Source organism: Lates calcarifer, linkage group LG5, assembly GCF_001640805.2.
Source record: "Lates calcarifer isolate ASB-BC8 linkage group LG5, TLL_Latcal_v3, whole genome shotgun sequence".
NCBI lineage: Eukaryota > Metazoa > Chordata > Actinopteri > Centropomidae > Lates > Lates calcarifer.
In genome coordinates this window covers 282,506-297,700 of record NC_066837.1, presented here as the reverse complement: position 1 = coordinate 297,700, position 15,195 = coordinate 282,506, and the positions used below count along the sequence as shown (strand labels likewise).

At 48.1% G+C, this 15,195-nt stretch overlaps 1 protein-coding gene across 2 annotated transcripts in view; it reads left to right on the top strand.

Annotated features, from left to right (window-relative positions):
- Positions 1-15,195, top strand: part of LOC108882265 (spectrin beta chain, non-erythrocytic 1) — a 33,911-nt gene that overhangs the window by 15,397 nt on the left and 3,319 nt on the right. For both annotated transcript variants that reach the window (XM_018674672.2, XM_018674673.2), the window contains 28 exons: positions 102-193; positions 281-361; positions 456-571; positions 1,600-1,712; positions 1,791-1,978; positions 2,150-2,267; positions 2,663-2,821; positions 3,470-3,772; positions 3,911-4,064; positions 4,174-5,044; positions 5,128-5,265; positions 5,366-6,122; positions 6,502-6,704; positions 6,803-6,893; positions 7,128-7,274; positions 7,826-8,089; positions 8,421-8,645; positions 9,665-9,754; positions 9,862-10,140; positions 10,232-10,362; positions 10,528-10,732; positions 11,310-11,684; positions 12,056-12,300; positions 12,379-12,517; positions 12,874-12,958; positions 14,412-14,608; positions 14,709-14,815; positions 14,903-14,951. In XM_018674672.2, coding sequence (XP_018530188.1) covers positions 102-193; positions 281-361; positions 456-571; positions 1,600-1,712; positions 1,791-1,978; positions 2,150-2,267; positions 2,663-2,821; positions 3,470-3,772; positions 3,911-4,064; positions 4,174-5,044; positions 5,128-5,265; positions 5,366-6,122; positions 6,502-6,704; positions 6,803-6,893; positions 7,128-7,274; positions 7,826-8,089; positions 8,421-8,645; positions 9,665-9,754; positions 9,862-10,140; positions 10,232-10,362; positions 10,528-10,732; positions 11,310-11,684; positions 12,056-12,300; positions 12,379-12,517; positions 12,874-12,958; positions 14,412-14,608; positions 14,709-14,815; positions 14,903-14,951 — 5,922 coding nt within the window. The remainder of the gene's footprint in view (positions 1-101; positions 194-280; positions 362-455; positions 572-1,599; positions 1,713-1,790; positions 1,979-2,149; positions 2,268-2,662; positions 2,822-3,469; positions 3,773-3,910; positions 4,065-4,173; positions 5,045-5,127; positions 5,266-5,365; positions 6,123-6,501; positions 6,705-6,802; positions 6,894-7,127; positions 7,275-7,825; positions 8,090-8,420; positions 8,646-9,664; positions 9,755-9,861; positions 10,141-10,231; positions 10,363-10,527; positions 10,733-11,309; positions 11,685-12,055; positions 12,301-12,378; positions 12,518-12,873; positions 12,959-14,411; positions 14,609-14,708; positions 14,816-14,902; positions 14,952-15,195) is intronic.

The following is a 15,195-nucleotide window of genomic DNA, read 5'->3' as shown; positions in this document are numbered from 1 at the left end:
TGCAGCCAATGCATGATGGGAAAAAAGATATATCAGGCAGGTGGAGGACTGACAGGTTGAGGGTTGACAGGTGGAGGTGTGACCCTGTTTTTTGTTCTCAGATCCAGGACATCAGTGTGGAGACTGAAGACAACAAAGAGAAGAGATCAGCTAAAGATGCTCTGCTGCTGTGGTGTCAGATGAAGACAGCAGGGTGAGAGCTGCACCACCACCTCTGTATTCTACACCCAGTGATCAGTTTATTAGGAGCAGCGGCTAAAAAAACTCTGTTTGTCCTCAGGTATCCTAACGTGAACATCCACAACTTCACCACCAGCTGGAGGGACGGCATGGCCTTCAACGCTCTCATCCACAAACACAGGTGACATCTTCGTCTTCCTCAGACGACGGTCCTCCTGTAGTCAAACAGCTGCTGTGTATGTTGTGTAGTTAAAGTTTGTTGTGTTTGTCTTCAGGCCTGATCTGATCGACTTTGACAAACTGAAGAAGTCCAACGCTCACTACAACCTGCAGAACGCTTTTAACCTGGCAGAGCAACACCTGGGCCTCACCAAGCTGCTGGACCCAGAAGGTGAGCTCCTAAACCACTTAAAATAAACCTGAACCCTAACACCATCTCCCTCTACTCTGACGACACTGCTCTGTTGATACCTGAACAGATTTGTTAAAGCTTCAAAAGAAGCTGCTGAGCTCAGGTCTCAGGTTTCAGCAGCATGGTCACTGTCAGAGTAAAATAAAAAACCTGCAAGTTTCATTCAGAGTGATAGTGATGATGATCCTAAAACCAGGAAGCATGTTAGCATGTTAGCACTTCCTGTTCTCTCGTCCCAAAGTCAGTGTGTTTCTGGTTAAATATCTGAAATAAGGTCTGTGGTTTTAACACAAGCTCAAGACATTTTCAGGTTTTATTCTCCGACATGAAATCGGTCAGTAAATCCCCCACTCCTGATGTTTGAAGCTTTTACGTGTCTTAAAAAAGGCGGTTGCTAACGAGTGTCTAAATGAGACTACAGAGGTTGTCGGGGACGTTAACATGAAAACCCATCTACTCACCAGTCCACCTTTACAGCCTCGTTGTGTTTCTACTCACGCTCTTTCAAACTCTCACTAACTTTCTAAGAAGAAAGGCTTTTGTAGAAGAGCTCAGAGCTAAATGAAATGACCAGTTGGAAGCTTAGTGGTGGAGACGTTGACGTCATGTGACCGTGGTGTAGTTGGTTTATAGCCTAACATTAGCTTCTTACTTCTGGAGGTTGGATTTAGGCTTCAAACATCAGAACAGTGGTGTTCATCTGTGAAGATGATCTGATCAACTAAACCTGAAGGATCAGAAACTTTAGCTGCTCACTGTTTATTTTCTGGAATAATCCAAAACACAATGAAAAAATCCCATTGGCTTTTTGTGGAGGAACCAGGCTGATGCTGACTTCAGGGCTGGACTACAGAAACATGTCATCACTGCAGGAATTTAAAATTACTGCACTGAGCAGTGAAACATCATCACATGAAACTTTATGCTAAGATAAAATGGTGGAAGGTACATGGTTGGAGCAGGCTGGTGTGGTTTAGTCCTCAAGTCTCCACCTGTCTGTGTTTCAGATATCAGCGTGGACCATCCTGACGAGAAGTCGGTCATCACCTACGTGGTGACCTACTACCACTACTTCTCCAAGATGAAGGCTTTGAAGGTGGAGGGCAAACGCATCGGAAAGGTGGGTCAGAAACCAGGTCCTGGAGGGGTCAGAGGACCTGACAGTGTGATGTTAGATCTCTGTTTGTCTTTGGTCCAGGTGTTGGACAACGCCATCGAGACAGAGAAGATGATCGAGAAGTACGAGTCTCTGGCCTCAGACCTGCTGGAGTGGATTGAACAGACCATCATCATCCTCAACAACAGGAAGTTTGCCAACTCTCTGGTTGGGGTCCAGCAGCAGCTCCAGGCCTTCAACACCTACAGGACTGTGGAGAAACCTCCAAAGTCAGTTCATCTCCTCCTCCACCCTGTCTCATCTTCTCCTCTTCACCTCCTCCCCCTCCTCCATCCTCCATCCCCACCCCCCTCCAGTTCAGACCAGATTTACTGACAGATTACAGCAACTTTCCTCCTTCTCACACTCGTCCTTACCCGCGGTGTCTCTGGTCTCCTCAGGTTCACAGAGAAGGGGAACCTGGAGGTTCTTCTCTTCACCATCCAGTCTAAGATGAGAGCCAACAACCAGAAGGTCTACATGCCCCGAGAGGGAAAACTCATCTCAGACATCAACAAGGTCAGAGCTGCTTCTAGATCAGATTTAACTCCTCCAGGATCAGCTCTGATTGTCCAGTCACTGTTAAACTTTAAGGAAAGATTCAACAGAACAATAAGAAAACTGTTGTTCAGACAGAACACAACATTCAGAACCGTCACCCTCAACGTTTTTCAGTTTTTGTTTCAGTTTTATCAACAAGACAAAAACTTTCAGGTACTGACGGCAGCTGCACATTAGTAACGTCAATAAATCAAAGTTAATTAACAAAGAAACTTGAAGTTGATCCTCACAGACTGTCTCAGGCCTGAGGAGTCTGAGGGTGGTTGGAGTTTTCGGTTTGGTTTGTGGAGGTGTTTTGTGAGTTAGTGTGTGAAGCAGCGTTTTGATGCTGAACTGGTTTTCGTATCCGTCAGGCCTGGGAACGACTGGAGAAGGCAGAGCACGAGAGGGAGCTGGCTCTGAGGACAGAGCTGATTCGTCAGGAGAAACTGGAACAGCTGGCCCGACGCTTCGACCGCAAGGCGGCGATGAGAGAGACCTGGCTCAGTGAAAACCAGAGACTGGTGTCACAGGTGAGAGCAGACGCCGTCAGCAGCAGCTGCACCTGAACTGTACGATCTGTCAACCTGTCCGCACACTTACTAAACTTACTAAAGTTTTTTTATGAAGAATAAACAGAGAAACAACCAAAATAATCCAGGGAGTCTGTGATGGGCGGTCAGTCTTGCGGTCAGTCTTACGTCTCGAAAACCTGATACATGTTCAGTACCAAGTTATAATTCCATATCCTCTGTCCAGACCAGTTCAGTCCTGATGTGGTACCCAGGTAATAAAAGATCAGATCTGGGATCAGATCTTTTAGAACCAAAAGGGTTTATCCTTTACAGCTTCAGGAAAAGCTTTAAAAGGAAAGATACTTGTCACAGTTACAGTCTGCCACCGCTGATTTACAGTAGTTTTGGTTCTGACCACAACATATCAGAGGATCATACACTGGTCAGATTCCTGACCCTCAGTATTTATTTTGTTGAATTTAAACCATTCAGAGACATTGTTTGTTAAAAGAAAAACTGGTTCTGCACAAAAACATGTTCATATTCCTTTTTGACAGTTTTGTTTCGCTGTCAGTGCTAGTTTTAAAAAATGTATAAGGACACCCAGATTTTAATCTTGGTAATATCCATTTGATGTAGTGACAGTGCCACCTCCTCTCTCTCCAGGACAACTTTGGTTTCGACCTTCAGGCCGTTGAGGCAGCCACCAAGAAGCACGAGGCGATCGAGACGGACATCGCTGCGTATGAGGAGCGCGTCCAGGCTGTGGTCGCTGTAGCAAAGGAGCTGGAGGTGGAGCGCTACCATGACATCAAACGCATCGCAGCCAGGAAGGACAATGTGATCCGGCTGTGGGAGTACCTGCTGGAGCTGCTGAAGGCCCGCAGACTTAGACTGGAGATGAACCTGGGCCTGCAGAGGGTCTTCCAGGAGATGCTCTACATCATGGACTGGATGGACGAGATGAAGGTACACTGACGAACCAGTTTGGGTCAAAGACAATGAACCGGATGATTGTCAGCCTCCTTCTTCTTACCTTTGAATTTGAGGAAGCTGATCACACCATCCTAACCATCCTCTCTGTCTGTTTGTTTGTGTGGTTCCCAGATGCTGCTGCTGTCTCAGGATTATGGGAAGCATCTGTTGGGTGTGGAGGACCTGCTGCAGAAACACGCCCTGGTGGAGGCCGACATTGCCATCCAGGCTGACCGGGTGAAGGCGGTCACCACCAATGCCAACAAGTACTCCATCAATGACAGCGGTATGTTTGGTTTAATTTATTAAGTGTTTTTATATTGTTTCTGTAAATTATTTGAGGAATCCTAAAAATTAAAAGTAAAATGGTGCAGTGATGTGTTCTTTCTGTCCAGGCTACAAACCCTGCGACCCTCAGGTCATCCAGGACCGGGTGGCCCACCTGGAGTTTTGCTACCAGGAGCTGACCCAGCTGGCCGCAGAGCGCCGTGCCCGCCTGGAGGAGTCCCGCCGCCTCTGGAAGTTCTTCTGGGAGATGGCAGAGGAGGAGGGCTGGATCCGTGAGAAGGAGCAGATCCTGTCCTCTCTTGAGCACGGCAAGGACCTGACAGGGGCACTGCGCCTCCTCAGCCAGCAGCGCGCCCTGGAGGATGAGATGAGCGGCCGCGCTGGACACCTCCAGCACACCATCGCTGAGGGCCAGGCCATGGTACAGGCCGGTCACTTTGGTGCCACTAAGATTCAGGAGCGCATCGCTGACCTGCAGGCTCAGTGGGCGGCGCTGGAGCAGCTGGCAGCGGTGAGGAAGAAGAAGCTGGAGGAGGCTCTGGCCCTGCACCAGTTCCAGGCTGATGCAGATGATGTTGATGCCTGGACACTGGACGCTCTCCGCATCGTCTCCAGTGGAGAGACGGGTCATGATGAGTTCTCCACGCAGGCGCTGGTCAGGAAACACAAGGACGCAGCAGCGGAGGTCGCCAGCTACCGACCCGTCATCGACTCGCTCCACGAGCAAGCCAGCTCTCTGCCCAAAGAGGAAGCAGAGTCGGAAGAGGTGCGTGGTCGGCTGGCCGGCATCGAGGAGCGCTACAAGGAAGTGTCAGAGCTGACGAAGCTGAGGAAGCAGGCGTTGCAGGACGCTCTGGCTCTCTACAAGATGTTCAGTGAGGCCAACGCCTGTGAGGTGTGGATCGATGAGAAGGAGCAGTGGCTGAACAGCATGGAGATCCCTGAGAAACTGGAGGACCTGGAGGTCATTCAGCATAGGTAGACCACAAGGTTTTGAACACGTCTTTGTGATTGTGTATCTCCTTCAGTCTACACTGTATTCATGACTGTATCCTTGATAGGTTTGAGAGTCTGGAGCCAGAGATGAACAACCAGGCGTCTCGTGTTGCGGTGGTGAACCAGATCGCCCGGCAGCTGATACACAGTGGTCACCCGAGTGAGAAAGACATCAAGACCCAGCAGGACAAACTCAACAACAGGTACAAACAGGTGTAACATGTCAAATCCACTGGGAAATACCCTGAAACTTTAAGTATGATTGCACCTTTAGACAGTGATGATCCTCTCCTCTGCCACCAGATGGAGCCAGTTCCGTGACCTGGTGGACCAGAAGAAGGAGTCCCTGAACTCAGCTCTGGGTGTGCAGAACTACCACCTTGACTGCAATGAGACCAAGTCCTGGATCAAAGAGAAAACCAAAGTCATCGAGTCCACCCAGGAGCTGGGCAACGATCTCACTGGAGTCATGGCCCTGCAGCGTAAACTCACTGGTATGGAGCGTGATCTGGCTGCCATCGAGGACAAACTGGGTGACCTGCGAGGCGAGGCCCAGCGGCTGGCGGAGGAGCATCCCGACCAGGCTAAAGCCATCACAGGCCGTCTGGCTGAAATCACTGCTGTCTGGGAGGAAATGAAGAATACACTAAAGAACCGTGAGGAGTCTCTGGGCGAGGCCAGGAAGCTGCAGCAGTTCCTGCGTGAGCTGGATGACTTCCAATCCTGGCTCTCCCGCACTCAGACGGCCATTGCCTCCGAGGACATGCCAAACACGCTGGCTGAGGCCGAGAAGCTGATGGCTCAGCACGAAGGTATCAAGAACGAGATCCAGAACTATGAGGAGGACTACCAGAAGATGCGGGACATGGGGGAGATGGTGACACAGGGCCAGACGGACGCTCAGTACATGTTCCTTCGACAGAGGCTGCAGGCACTCGACACCGGCTGGAATGAGCTGCACAAGATGTGGGAGAACCGACAGAACCTGCTGTCCCAGTCCCACGCTTACCAGCTGTTCCTCAGGGACACAAAGCAGGCCGAGGCCTTCCTCAACAACCAGGTAAACCCCAAGCCTTTGGTGCAAGACTCAGAGATCAGGATTGGACAACTACTGACTAGAGAACCTGATAGTTTGTGGTATTTGTATTCAGAGTAGAATGCATTTTGACATTGTTCTTCCTTATATTCTGGTCTGGTATTTATTTGTGTGGATATTCATTGTCCTTAAAGGATGATTACTGTTTATTTTCATGTTATTTTTAAAGTACCACCATCAGCACATAATGTCAACTTGGTCCAGACAGAACTCATAATGAAATGGGTCAGTTGACACATTGTCCTGATCCCACTCCTGTTCCCCTGGGGATGAACCCTTTAGAGCTGAATGACTCTGTGACCTTTCCTGTCTCAGTGCTGAACCACGTGTCCTCACCCCACAGGAATATGTCCTGGCCCACACCGAGATGCCCACAACTCTGGAGGGCGCAGAGGCCGCCATCAAGAAACAGGAGGACTTCATGACCACCATGGACGCCAACGAGGACAAGATCAACAGCGTGGTGGAGGCCGGCAGGCGGCTGGCCAGTGACGGGAACGTCAACGCCGAACGTATCCAGGAGAGAGTTACCTCCATCGACGACAGGTTGACATTAGCTTCACATTTCAGACATCTGAGAGATTAAATGTTAAATCTCTGTTATATGTCGGTGTCCTGCTCTGACCTGGTCCTCTGCGTTTCAGGCATAAGAAGAACAGGGAGGCTGCAGTGGAGCTGCTGATGAGACTGAAGGACAACAGAGACCTGCAGAAGTTCCTTCAGGACTGCCAGGAGGTTGGTCTCAGCACCGAGACTTCAAACATCATAATTTTATTTCTGCCTGGTGTCAGGAACGATGATCTGTTTTTGTGACTGATTCGATTAGAGATGAAGTCAGTGTAGAGACAGAGAGCTGGCGTCATCTGTAACAGTTTTCATTCAATGATTACATTCCTGCTCTGCAGAGGATGAACCCTTTAGATTTTAATAGCCACATGAGAAGCTTAACATCTCTTTTTTTTTGTGCAGCTCTCTCTGTGGATCAATGAGAAGATGCTCACAGCTCAGGACATGACCTACGATGAGGCCAGGAACCTGCACAGCAAGTGGCTGAAGCACCAGGCCTTCATGGCTGAACTGCAGTCCAATAAAGAGTGGCTGGACAAAATCCAGAAGGTACAGGAGGGGGGTGGGGGGTTGTTGTTGTCTGCAGCTTGAACTGTGTTGTATAAGCAAATTGACTTAGTGGATAATGACTCTGTTCCGGGAAATGATGCATTAACTCCACATATACAGCTGCTCTCAGTGCAGAGTGGATCAACAACATTTAAATCAACAGCAGAAGGAACAGATCACAACCACCAAACAGAATATCTTGATTTTGGAGTAGAAAAAATTCAGTTCTGTAATGTTTCAGTGAAATGAACATAGTAGATTTAATAGGCCTCTACTTTCAACTTTATGAGTTAAATTAAAGGCAATAAAGTCTTTAATCAACCATTTATTATTAAATTATTCGACCTGACTTGATTTACTTCTGCCACAGTCATGAAACAACACACCACAAGTTTTGTTTATTTACTGTAAAAATAACTCAGCATCACCACAGTTTTAACAGTCTTATTGATTTTTCAAATGTTAAAATCTATGCAGACGACAACTGAATATTTATGAACGATAATGAACCCTCAGTAAACTTTGACCTGACCTGGCGTATCTGTCTGTAGGACGGCATGTTGCTTGTGTCTGAGAAGCCGGAGACTGAGGCGGTGGTGAAGGAGAAGCTGTCGGCGCTCCACAAGATGTGGGAGGAGCTAGAGTCGACCACGCAGACCAAGGCTCAATGCCTGTTCGACGCCAACAAGGCAGAACTGTTCACCCAGAGCTGTGCCGACCTAGACAAGTGGCTCGTTGGCCTCGAGGGTCAGATCCAGTCCGACGACTACGGCAAAGACCTGACCTCCGTCAACATCCTGCTCAAGAAACAACAGGTGCAGCATCAGGGATAGTACCTGATAGTACCTCTGTACTTCTGAGTATCAGTAACTGTTATACTTTTTTGCGAGTAAAGAATTCCACCTCTGATGTCCAGTATCATTAACAGTAAGTTTACCAGTAATAGTAGAAGTATCTGTTGTATTGTTGGCAGTAGAAATACTAGTACAGCTGTGGTAGTAGGATTAGTGTTACCAGTACTGGTGCCAGTGCTGGTCGTAGTGCCGTTAGGTGTAGAAGCAGTGGTAGTGTAAGTATCAGTGAGAGTCGCCCCCTGCTGGAGCTGCAGCAGTATCAGTGAGACTCTGACCCCTCCCTCCCCTGCAGATGCTGGAGAACCAGGTGGAGGTGCGTCAGAGGGAGGTGGTGGAGCTGCAGAGCCAGGTGAAGGCTCTGGGTCAGGAGGTGAAGGACACTGATGAGGTGGACGGGCGGAGGCAGCTGGTGGAGAGGAAGTTCCAGGAGCTGCTGGAGCCACTGAGACGCCGCAGGAACTTCCTGGTGGCGTCGAGAGAAGTTCACCAGTTCAACCGAGATGTCGAGGATGAGATCGTACGTAGACTGATCCAGAGACTGAAACCCTGACTGAGTGACCTCTGACCTGGACCTGACTGTCCCACAGTGACCTGTTAGAAACCAGTTAGAAACCTTGTGTCTCCAGAATCCTTCAGCAGCTCAGGAAATTATCAGTAACACTGACACTGGATGCTGAATTTCAAAATAAAAGCCTCATAAGGAGCTGGAGAAAACAGCAATTTGAGTCTGGAAACAGCAATTGATGAAACTCAAGAAGCACTCACTATTTCTGGAGCTTTCAGTCGTGTCACACAGTCCTCAACCTGTCAGTAATTTAAGTTTAATCTATGATTTGATTTTAGTTTAAATAAACCAGAGCTGAAACAGTCAATTAATCAACTGTCAGAAAATTAACGAAACAAGTTGCTTCAATATGTCAACTTCAGCTTTTATAACGACAGTTTGTTTGTTGTTTTACAGACCAAACAATTAATCAATAAAATAATCAGCAAATTCATTGCAATTCATTGATAGCAGCAATAATTATTAGTTGCAGCTGTAAACACGGATGAGCTGCTCAGACTCATGTAAGTTCAATGATAAATGAGAAGACTGTGTGATGTGGTTAAAAGCTCTGAATAACAGAGAACTTGAGTCCAACGTTAGAAAAAAGTCAAAACTATGATTTTTAAGATGAAAGTAGTTAATAGTAGTCATGTTACTGCCTCAGTAATCTGACCTTCACCAGGTCAGCTGAAGTCTGACACTTCAGCTGACCTGTCCAGGTGTAAAGGTGGTCACTGAGAAAAACCTTTGAGTGACTGACTTCATAACATCCACCAGAAGCAGAATGTGACAGTTCAGCTGTTTCCACGTTCTGCTGAAAACTTTGAAGCTGGATGGAGGTCGACTGACTTCACTGTGAGCTCCATGTGGTTGTTTCAGCGCCACCATCAGGATAACAGCAGACAGTTCAGACTCCTGTACACCTGAATTACTGTGTTTCACTGTGTTTCCGTGTGTTTTACTGTGTGTTGTTGACATTTGTCTTCCAGCTGTGGGTTCAGGAGAGGATGCCTGTGGCCACGTCCACTGACCACGGACACAACCTGCAGACGGTCCAGCTGCTCATCAAGAAGAACCAGGTGAGAGAACCAGTCTCAGTGTGAAGAGCAGGGTCATTTCAGCTTCATTTTTCAGACGTCAGACAATCTGCTTCATCCTGACCTGAGCTCGTCCTCTCTCTCCTCAGACTCTGCAGAAGGAGATCCAGGGCCATCAGCCTCGTATAAACGACATCCTGGAGCGCAGTCAGAGCCTCCTGCAGGACGAGTCCTCCAATGCCGACATCATCCGTCAGCGCCTGGCCGACCTGCAGGAGCTGTGGAGGCAGCTGAGGGAGGAGGCTGAGCGTCGCCACGGCCGCCTGGAGGAGGCACACAAGGCCCAGCAGTACTACTTTGACGCCGCCGAGGCCGAGGCCTGGATGAGTGAGCAGGAGCTGTACATGATGTCGGAGGAGAAGGCCAAGGTGGGGTTTTAATGTTCCTCCACCTCTGAAAACAAACCTCCACCCGCAGGACGATGGAAACCCCTCACATTAAAGGTTGTTTGTGTTTCAGGACGAGCAGAGCGCTGTCACCATGCTGAAGAAACATCAGATCGTAGAGCAGGCGGTGGAGGACTACGCCGAGACCGTCCACCAGCTGTCCAAGACCAGCAGAGGACTGGTAGCTGATGGACACCCAGAGAGGTACACACCTGTACACTCACCTGTCAGTGAAAACCTGAACCTGATCAGGAGACAGGTCTGATACCAGGGATAATATTAATCACTGAATCTGAACCAGTTCAGTCCAGGTTCTAACAGGTGTGTGTGTGTGTGTGTGTGTGTGTGTGTGTGTGTGTATGTGGTCAGCGAGCGAATCAGCATGCGTCAGTCTCAGGTGGATAAGCTTTATGCCGGCCTGAAGGACCTGTCCGAGGAGAGGCGGGGCAAACTGGACGAGAGACTCCGCCTCTTCCAGCTGAACCGAGAGGTCGACGACCTCGAGCAGTGGATCGCTGAGCGGGAGGTGGTGGCCGGGTCACATGAGCTGGGACAGGACTACGAACATGTCACCGTATGTTACTACAAGTCATGTGACCGTGGTGTAGTTGGTTTATAGCCTAACATTAGCTTCTTACTTCAAACATCAGAACAGTGGTGTTCATCTGTGAAGATTATCTGATCAACTAAACCTGAAGGATCAGAAAATTTAGCTGCTCACAGTTTATTTTCTGGAATAATCCAAAACACTAACTTCAGGGTTGGACCACAGAAACACATCAGGACAGTAAATCATACCAGATCTGTAAAATTACGACTATGACGACTAATATGAGTAGTGTTAGTAGTATTCCTACTTTTACTGTGCTGAGTACTACCACTCGTCTTTATTACTGCAGTTACTGTGACTGATTCAGCAGCTAGCTGCAACTTTAATATGACAGATCAAAAATATGTTTCCCAGTAATCTGGTTGTTTTAACCAACATGATGCTACAACAGGTTTCTATTTAACTACATTTAACTTCCCTGTTACATGCTAACCTGCAGTTTAGCTAATAACCAGTTAATTCCTGTTAATGGAAAGTTTCTAAATTTAGTTACTACCTCTGACTAGTTCACATTAAACCGACCTCTGACCTCTGTGCTCAGATGTTGCAGGAGCGTTTCCGGGAGTTTGCCCGGGACACGGGGAACATCGGTCAGGAGCGCGTGGACGCCGTCAACCGTCTGGCGGACGAGCTGATCAACACCGGGCATGGCGATGCAGCGACGGTGGCGGAGTGGAAGGACGGGCTGAATGAGGCCTGGGCTGACCTGCTGGAGCTCATCGACACCAGGACACAGATCCTCGCTGCCTCCTTCGAGCTCCACAAGTTCTACCACGACGCCAAGGAGATCCTGGGACGCATCCTGGACAAACAGAAGAAGCTGCCTGAGGAGTTTGGCCGAGACCAGAACACGGTGGAGACGCTGCAGAGGATGCACACCACCTTCGAACACGACATCCAGGCCCTGGGAACACAGGTCAGTCACACTCTCACTTGCTTTATGGGGACGTTTTGACTTATTAGGACATGTTTGGTTTATGGGGACATTTGGTTTGAGGCGTGCAGGTAAAGGTTCACATCAATCATCCTGGTCACACCAACATTTATGAACAAACTAATTTAAATCAAAATGCAGCAGAGGTAACTCAAGATGTGACCACTCAGAAACCGACTTTATTTTGTTTTAAAAGAAGTTTTTTTTTAAAGTTTTAATCAGTGAGTTACCTGTAGAGAGGTGACAACACTTTAACTGAGGACGTGACCTGATTTCCTGATTGTCATGGGACTGATTCAGTAACACTTTCCAGCTACTGTTTCTGACCACTGACCTTTGACCCTGTGCGGCAGGTGAGGCAGCTGCAGGAGGACGCCGTGCGCCTCCAGTCGGCGTATGCTGGAGACAAAGCCGACGACATCCAGCGGAGGGAGAGCGAGGTGCTGGAGGCCTGGAGGAGTCTGCTGGAGGCCTGCGACGGACGCCGGCTCCGCCTCCTCGACACCGGCGACAAGTTCAGGTTCTTCAGCATGGTCCGAGACCTGATGCTGTGGATGGACGACGTGATCCGGCTCATCGAGGCCCAGGAGAAACCCAGGTACGCAGAGTCTGCCATCGTACGTTAATGAGCTGCTGTGTGATCGGCTGATAACCGATGCTGCGTTCGTGTTTTCAGAGACGTGTCGTCGGTGGAGCTGCTGATGAACAACCACCAGGGCATCAAAGCAGAGATCGACGCCCGAAACGACAGCTTCACTGCCTGTATCGAGCTGGGGAAGGCCCTGCTGGCCCGGAAACACTATGCCTCCGAGGAGGTGAGGACGAATCTCTGAACCTGGTTTATACCTGATGAGAGTCAGAACAATGCTGACGCCTTCAAATACTTTAAATACGTTAAAATACATTTAAAATTCAATATATATGACGATTCTACATATATATATATATATATATATACTTTTTTTTTTTTTTTTTTCCCTGAATCATTCAGCTGATGTGATTGTCTCTTGCTCCTCCTCGAACCTTCTTCAAACTAAATAACTTTGATGTAGTTAATTGGAGCTTTATCACTGAACAGGAAGTGAACGCTGTTGTTCCAGCATCAGGTAAACGGCATCACGTGACCCAGGTGCAGCAGGTGTATCTCACCAGGTGTGTCTGTGTTGTTCAGATCAAAGAGAAGCTGCTGCAGCTGACAGACAAGAGGAAAGAGATGATCGACAAATGGGAGGACCGATGGGAGTGGCTCCGACTCAGTAAGACTCTGCTTCTTCTCTGGTTTTAACGAGTTCAGGTTGAGACAGGTGATCGGTGACTGAGTCAGCAGGTTCACAGGTAATCAATCACATGATCAGTAAAACAATTTCACACAGTTATAGAATTATATTTAAAGGAGCTGTTCATTCAGCTCCTGAGTCTCTTAAACAGAAAGAACCACAAACAAAGACGACCCCGACAAACACTCAGACAGGGTCAGAGGTCACAGAGGTCAGAGGTCACAGGGGTCAGACGGTCCCTGCAGCGATCAGGTTGACTGGAGGTGGCAGCAGATTGGACGCTGCGGTGATGAGTCAGAGCTGATGAAGACTCCTCGGGTGCTCGCCGTCCTTTAACAAAGATGACTGAGCTTCTTCTCAGCCGTCAATCAAACCTCCGGCTTCGACCAATCAGGAAACGCTGCAGGTGGTTTACTCACATCACCTTGTCACGACAGAGTGAAACTAAAGGATCATTCTGCAGATTACTGAGCTGAATAAACTCTCAGCTCAGGAACAGGACGGTTCATAGTTCATGTTTTATGAAGACGTGATCCTAATTTTTTTCCCATGTTGATCAATATCGATATTTATCAGAATAATTTATTAATAAAAGCAAACAAACATGTTTTATTAGCTTTAACTAAACATTAGTATTAACTTGTATCAAAAAATGTAAATAAAACAAGAACCTGTGACTCCGATCACAGATAGGACCTTCTATGTAGAGGAGCAGATTAGTCAGTCAGAAGTTTGAGAAAAGTTTGGGGAGTTGGGAGTTGTCTGGGAGTTCGTAGCTACAGTCCAGAACTTTAATCAGTTTCCTGAACCTGAATCTTTCTGTGCTGAGCTCAGAGGCTTCATCGTGGTCGCTGGGATTAAAACTTCAATTGTAAAGATTTGTTGTGTTTCCATCTTTTTGTTACCGACAGGCGACATGTTTTTCAGACCGTCTTAAGGTCTGTTCACAAACAGCGCAACACAAATATAGAACACGAAAATGTGAGATACTTGTGAATATCGAGGAGCTGAAGCTCCACTGCGGCCGGTTCAGGACAGATTTTTAGGATGTTTGTGTGTTTGTGGGACAGTTTGAGGTCCTGGGTTTCATGGCTTTTAATAAAACCAAACCACCTCCACATGACCGACGTGCTGTGACCTTTGTTTGAGGATAATGTCAGTTCTTCACTTTCCTGCCTCTCTCTGGTTTCACAGCTTTCTTTACCGCCAGTCAGTCAGGAAATCGGTGTGAAACTGCTGCCTGCCTGACTGGCTGCTGTCGCACTAATGCTGCCGTGTGGTAGGCTGTTAGAATAAAATGTCCTGAGCTCATCGTCTTAACATAAATTTTATTGTCATCCCATATCAGATAGTTTTATCACCCAGCTGTACTCAGGACATGCAGGCATCAGTATCCAGTGGTTGTATAACCTTCTGTGTCCTCCCCCCTCAGTCCTGGAGGTGCACCAGTTCTCCCGGGACGCCGGTGTGGCTGAGGCCTGGCTGCTGGGTCAGGAGCCGTACCTGTCCAGCAGGGAGATGGGTCAGAGCGTGGACGAGGTGGAGAAACTCATCAAACGCCATGAGGCCTTCGAGAAGTCTGCCGCCACCTGGGAGGAACGCTTCTCTGCTCTAGAGCGTCTGACTACAGTGAGCAGGGAGGGACAAACGTAACACAGCCTCTGAATCAGAGAGGATCATGTGGAGTTAATTACAGTGTGTGTGTGTGTGTGTGTGTGTGTGTTTGCAGTTGGAGCTGTTGGAGGTGAGGAGGCAGCAGGAGGAGGAGGAGAGGAGGAGGAAGCCTCCGACTCCAGAACCAGCTGTGATCCAGCAGGAGGAGTCTCAGCAGCAGAGGTGAGAGCTCAGGAGACAATTAAAGGGCAGGTCTGATGCTCGGCCGGAGGTCTATGGTTTTAACTGAGTGTTTCTGTGTCTCTGCAGCGGAGTCATCACTCAGAACGGACTGCCGTCAGACCAGGACTCTCCTCGGGTCAGTCAGTGACACTGAACCCACAGAACCCTCCAGACTCCATGTTTTATTCTACATTCACCTTTTATACACGGATACATGAGTGGATCTGTTTAATTTTCGAACCTCTTATTTTCCATGTTTTTAGGTGTAAATAAGATGTTTGTTTTTTTACCAGAAACATCACTATATATCACTACCAGACTCCATTGACAAAAACAGGGATTTACCACTGTTAGTGTGTTTGTGTTACTGTGTGACTTTC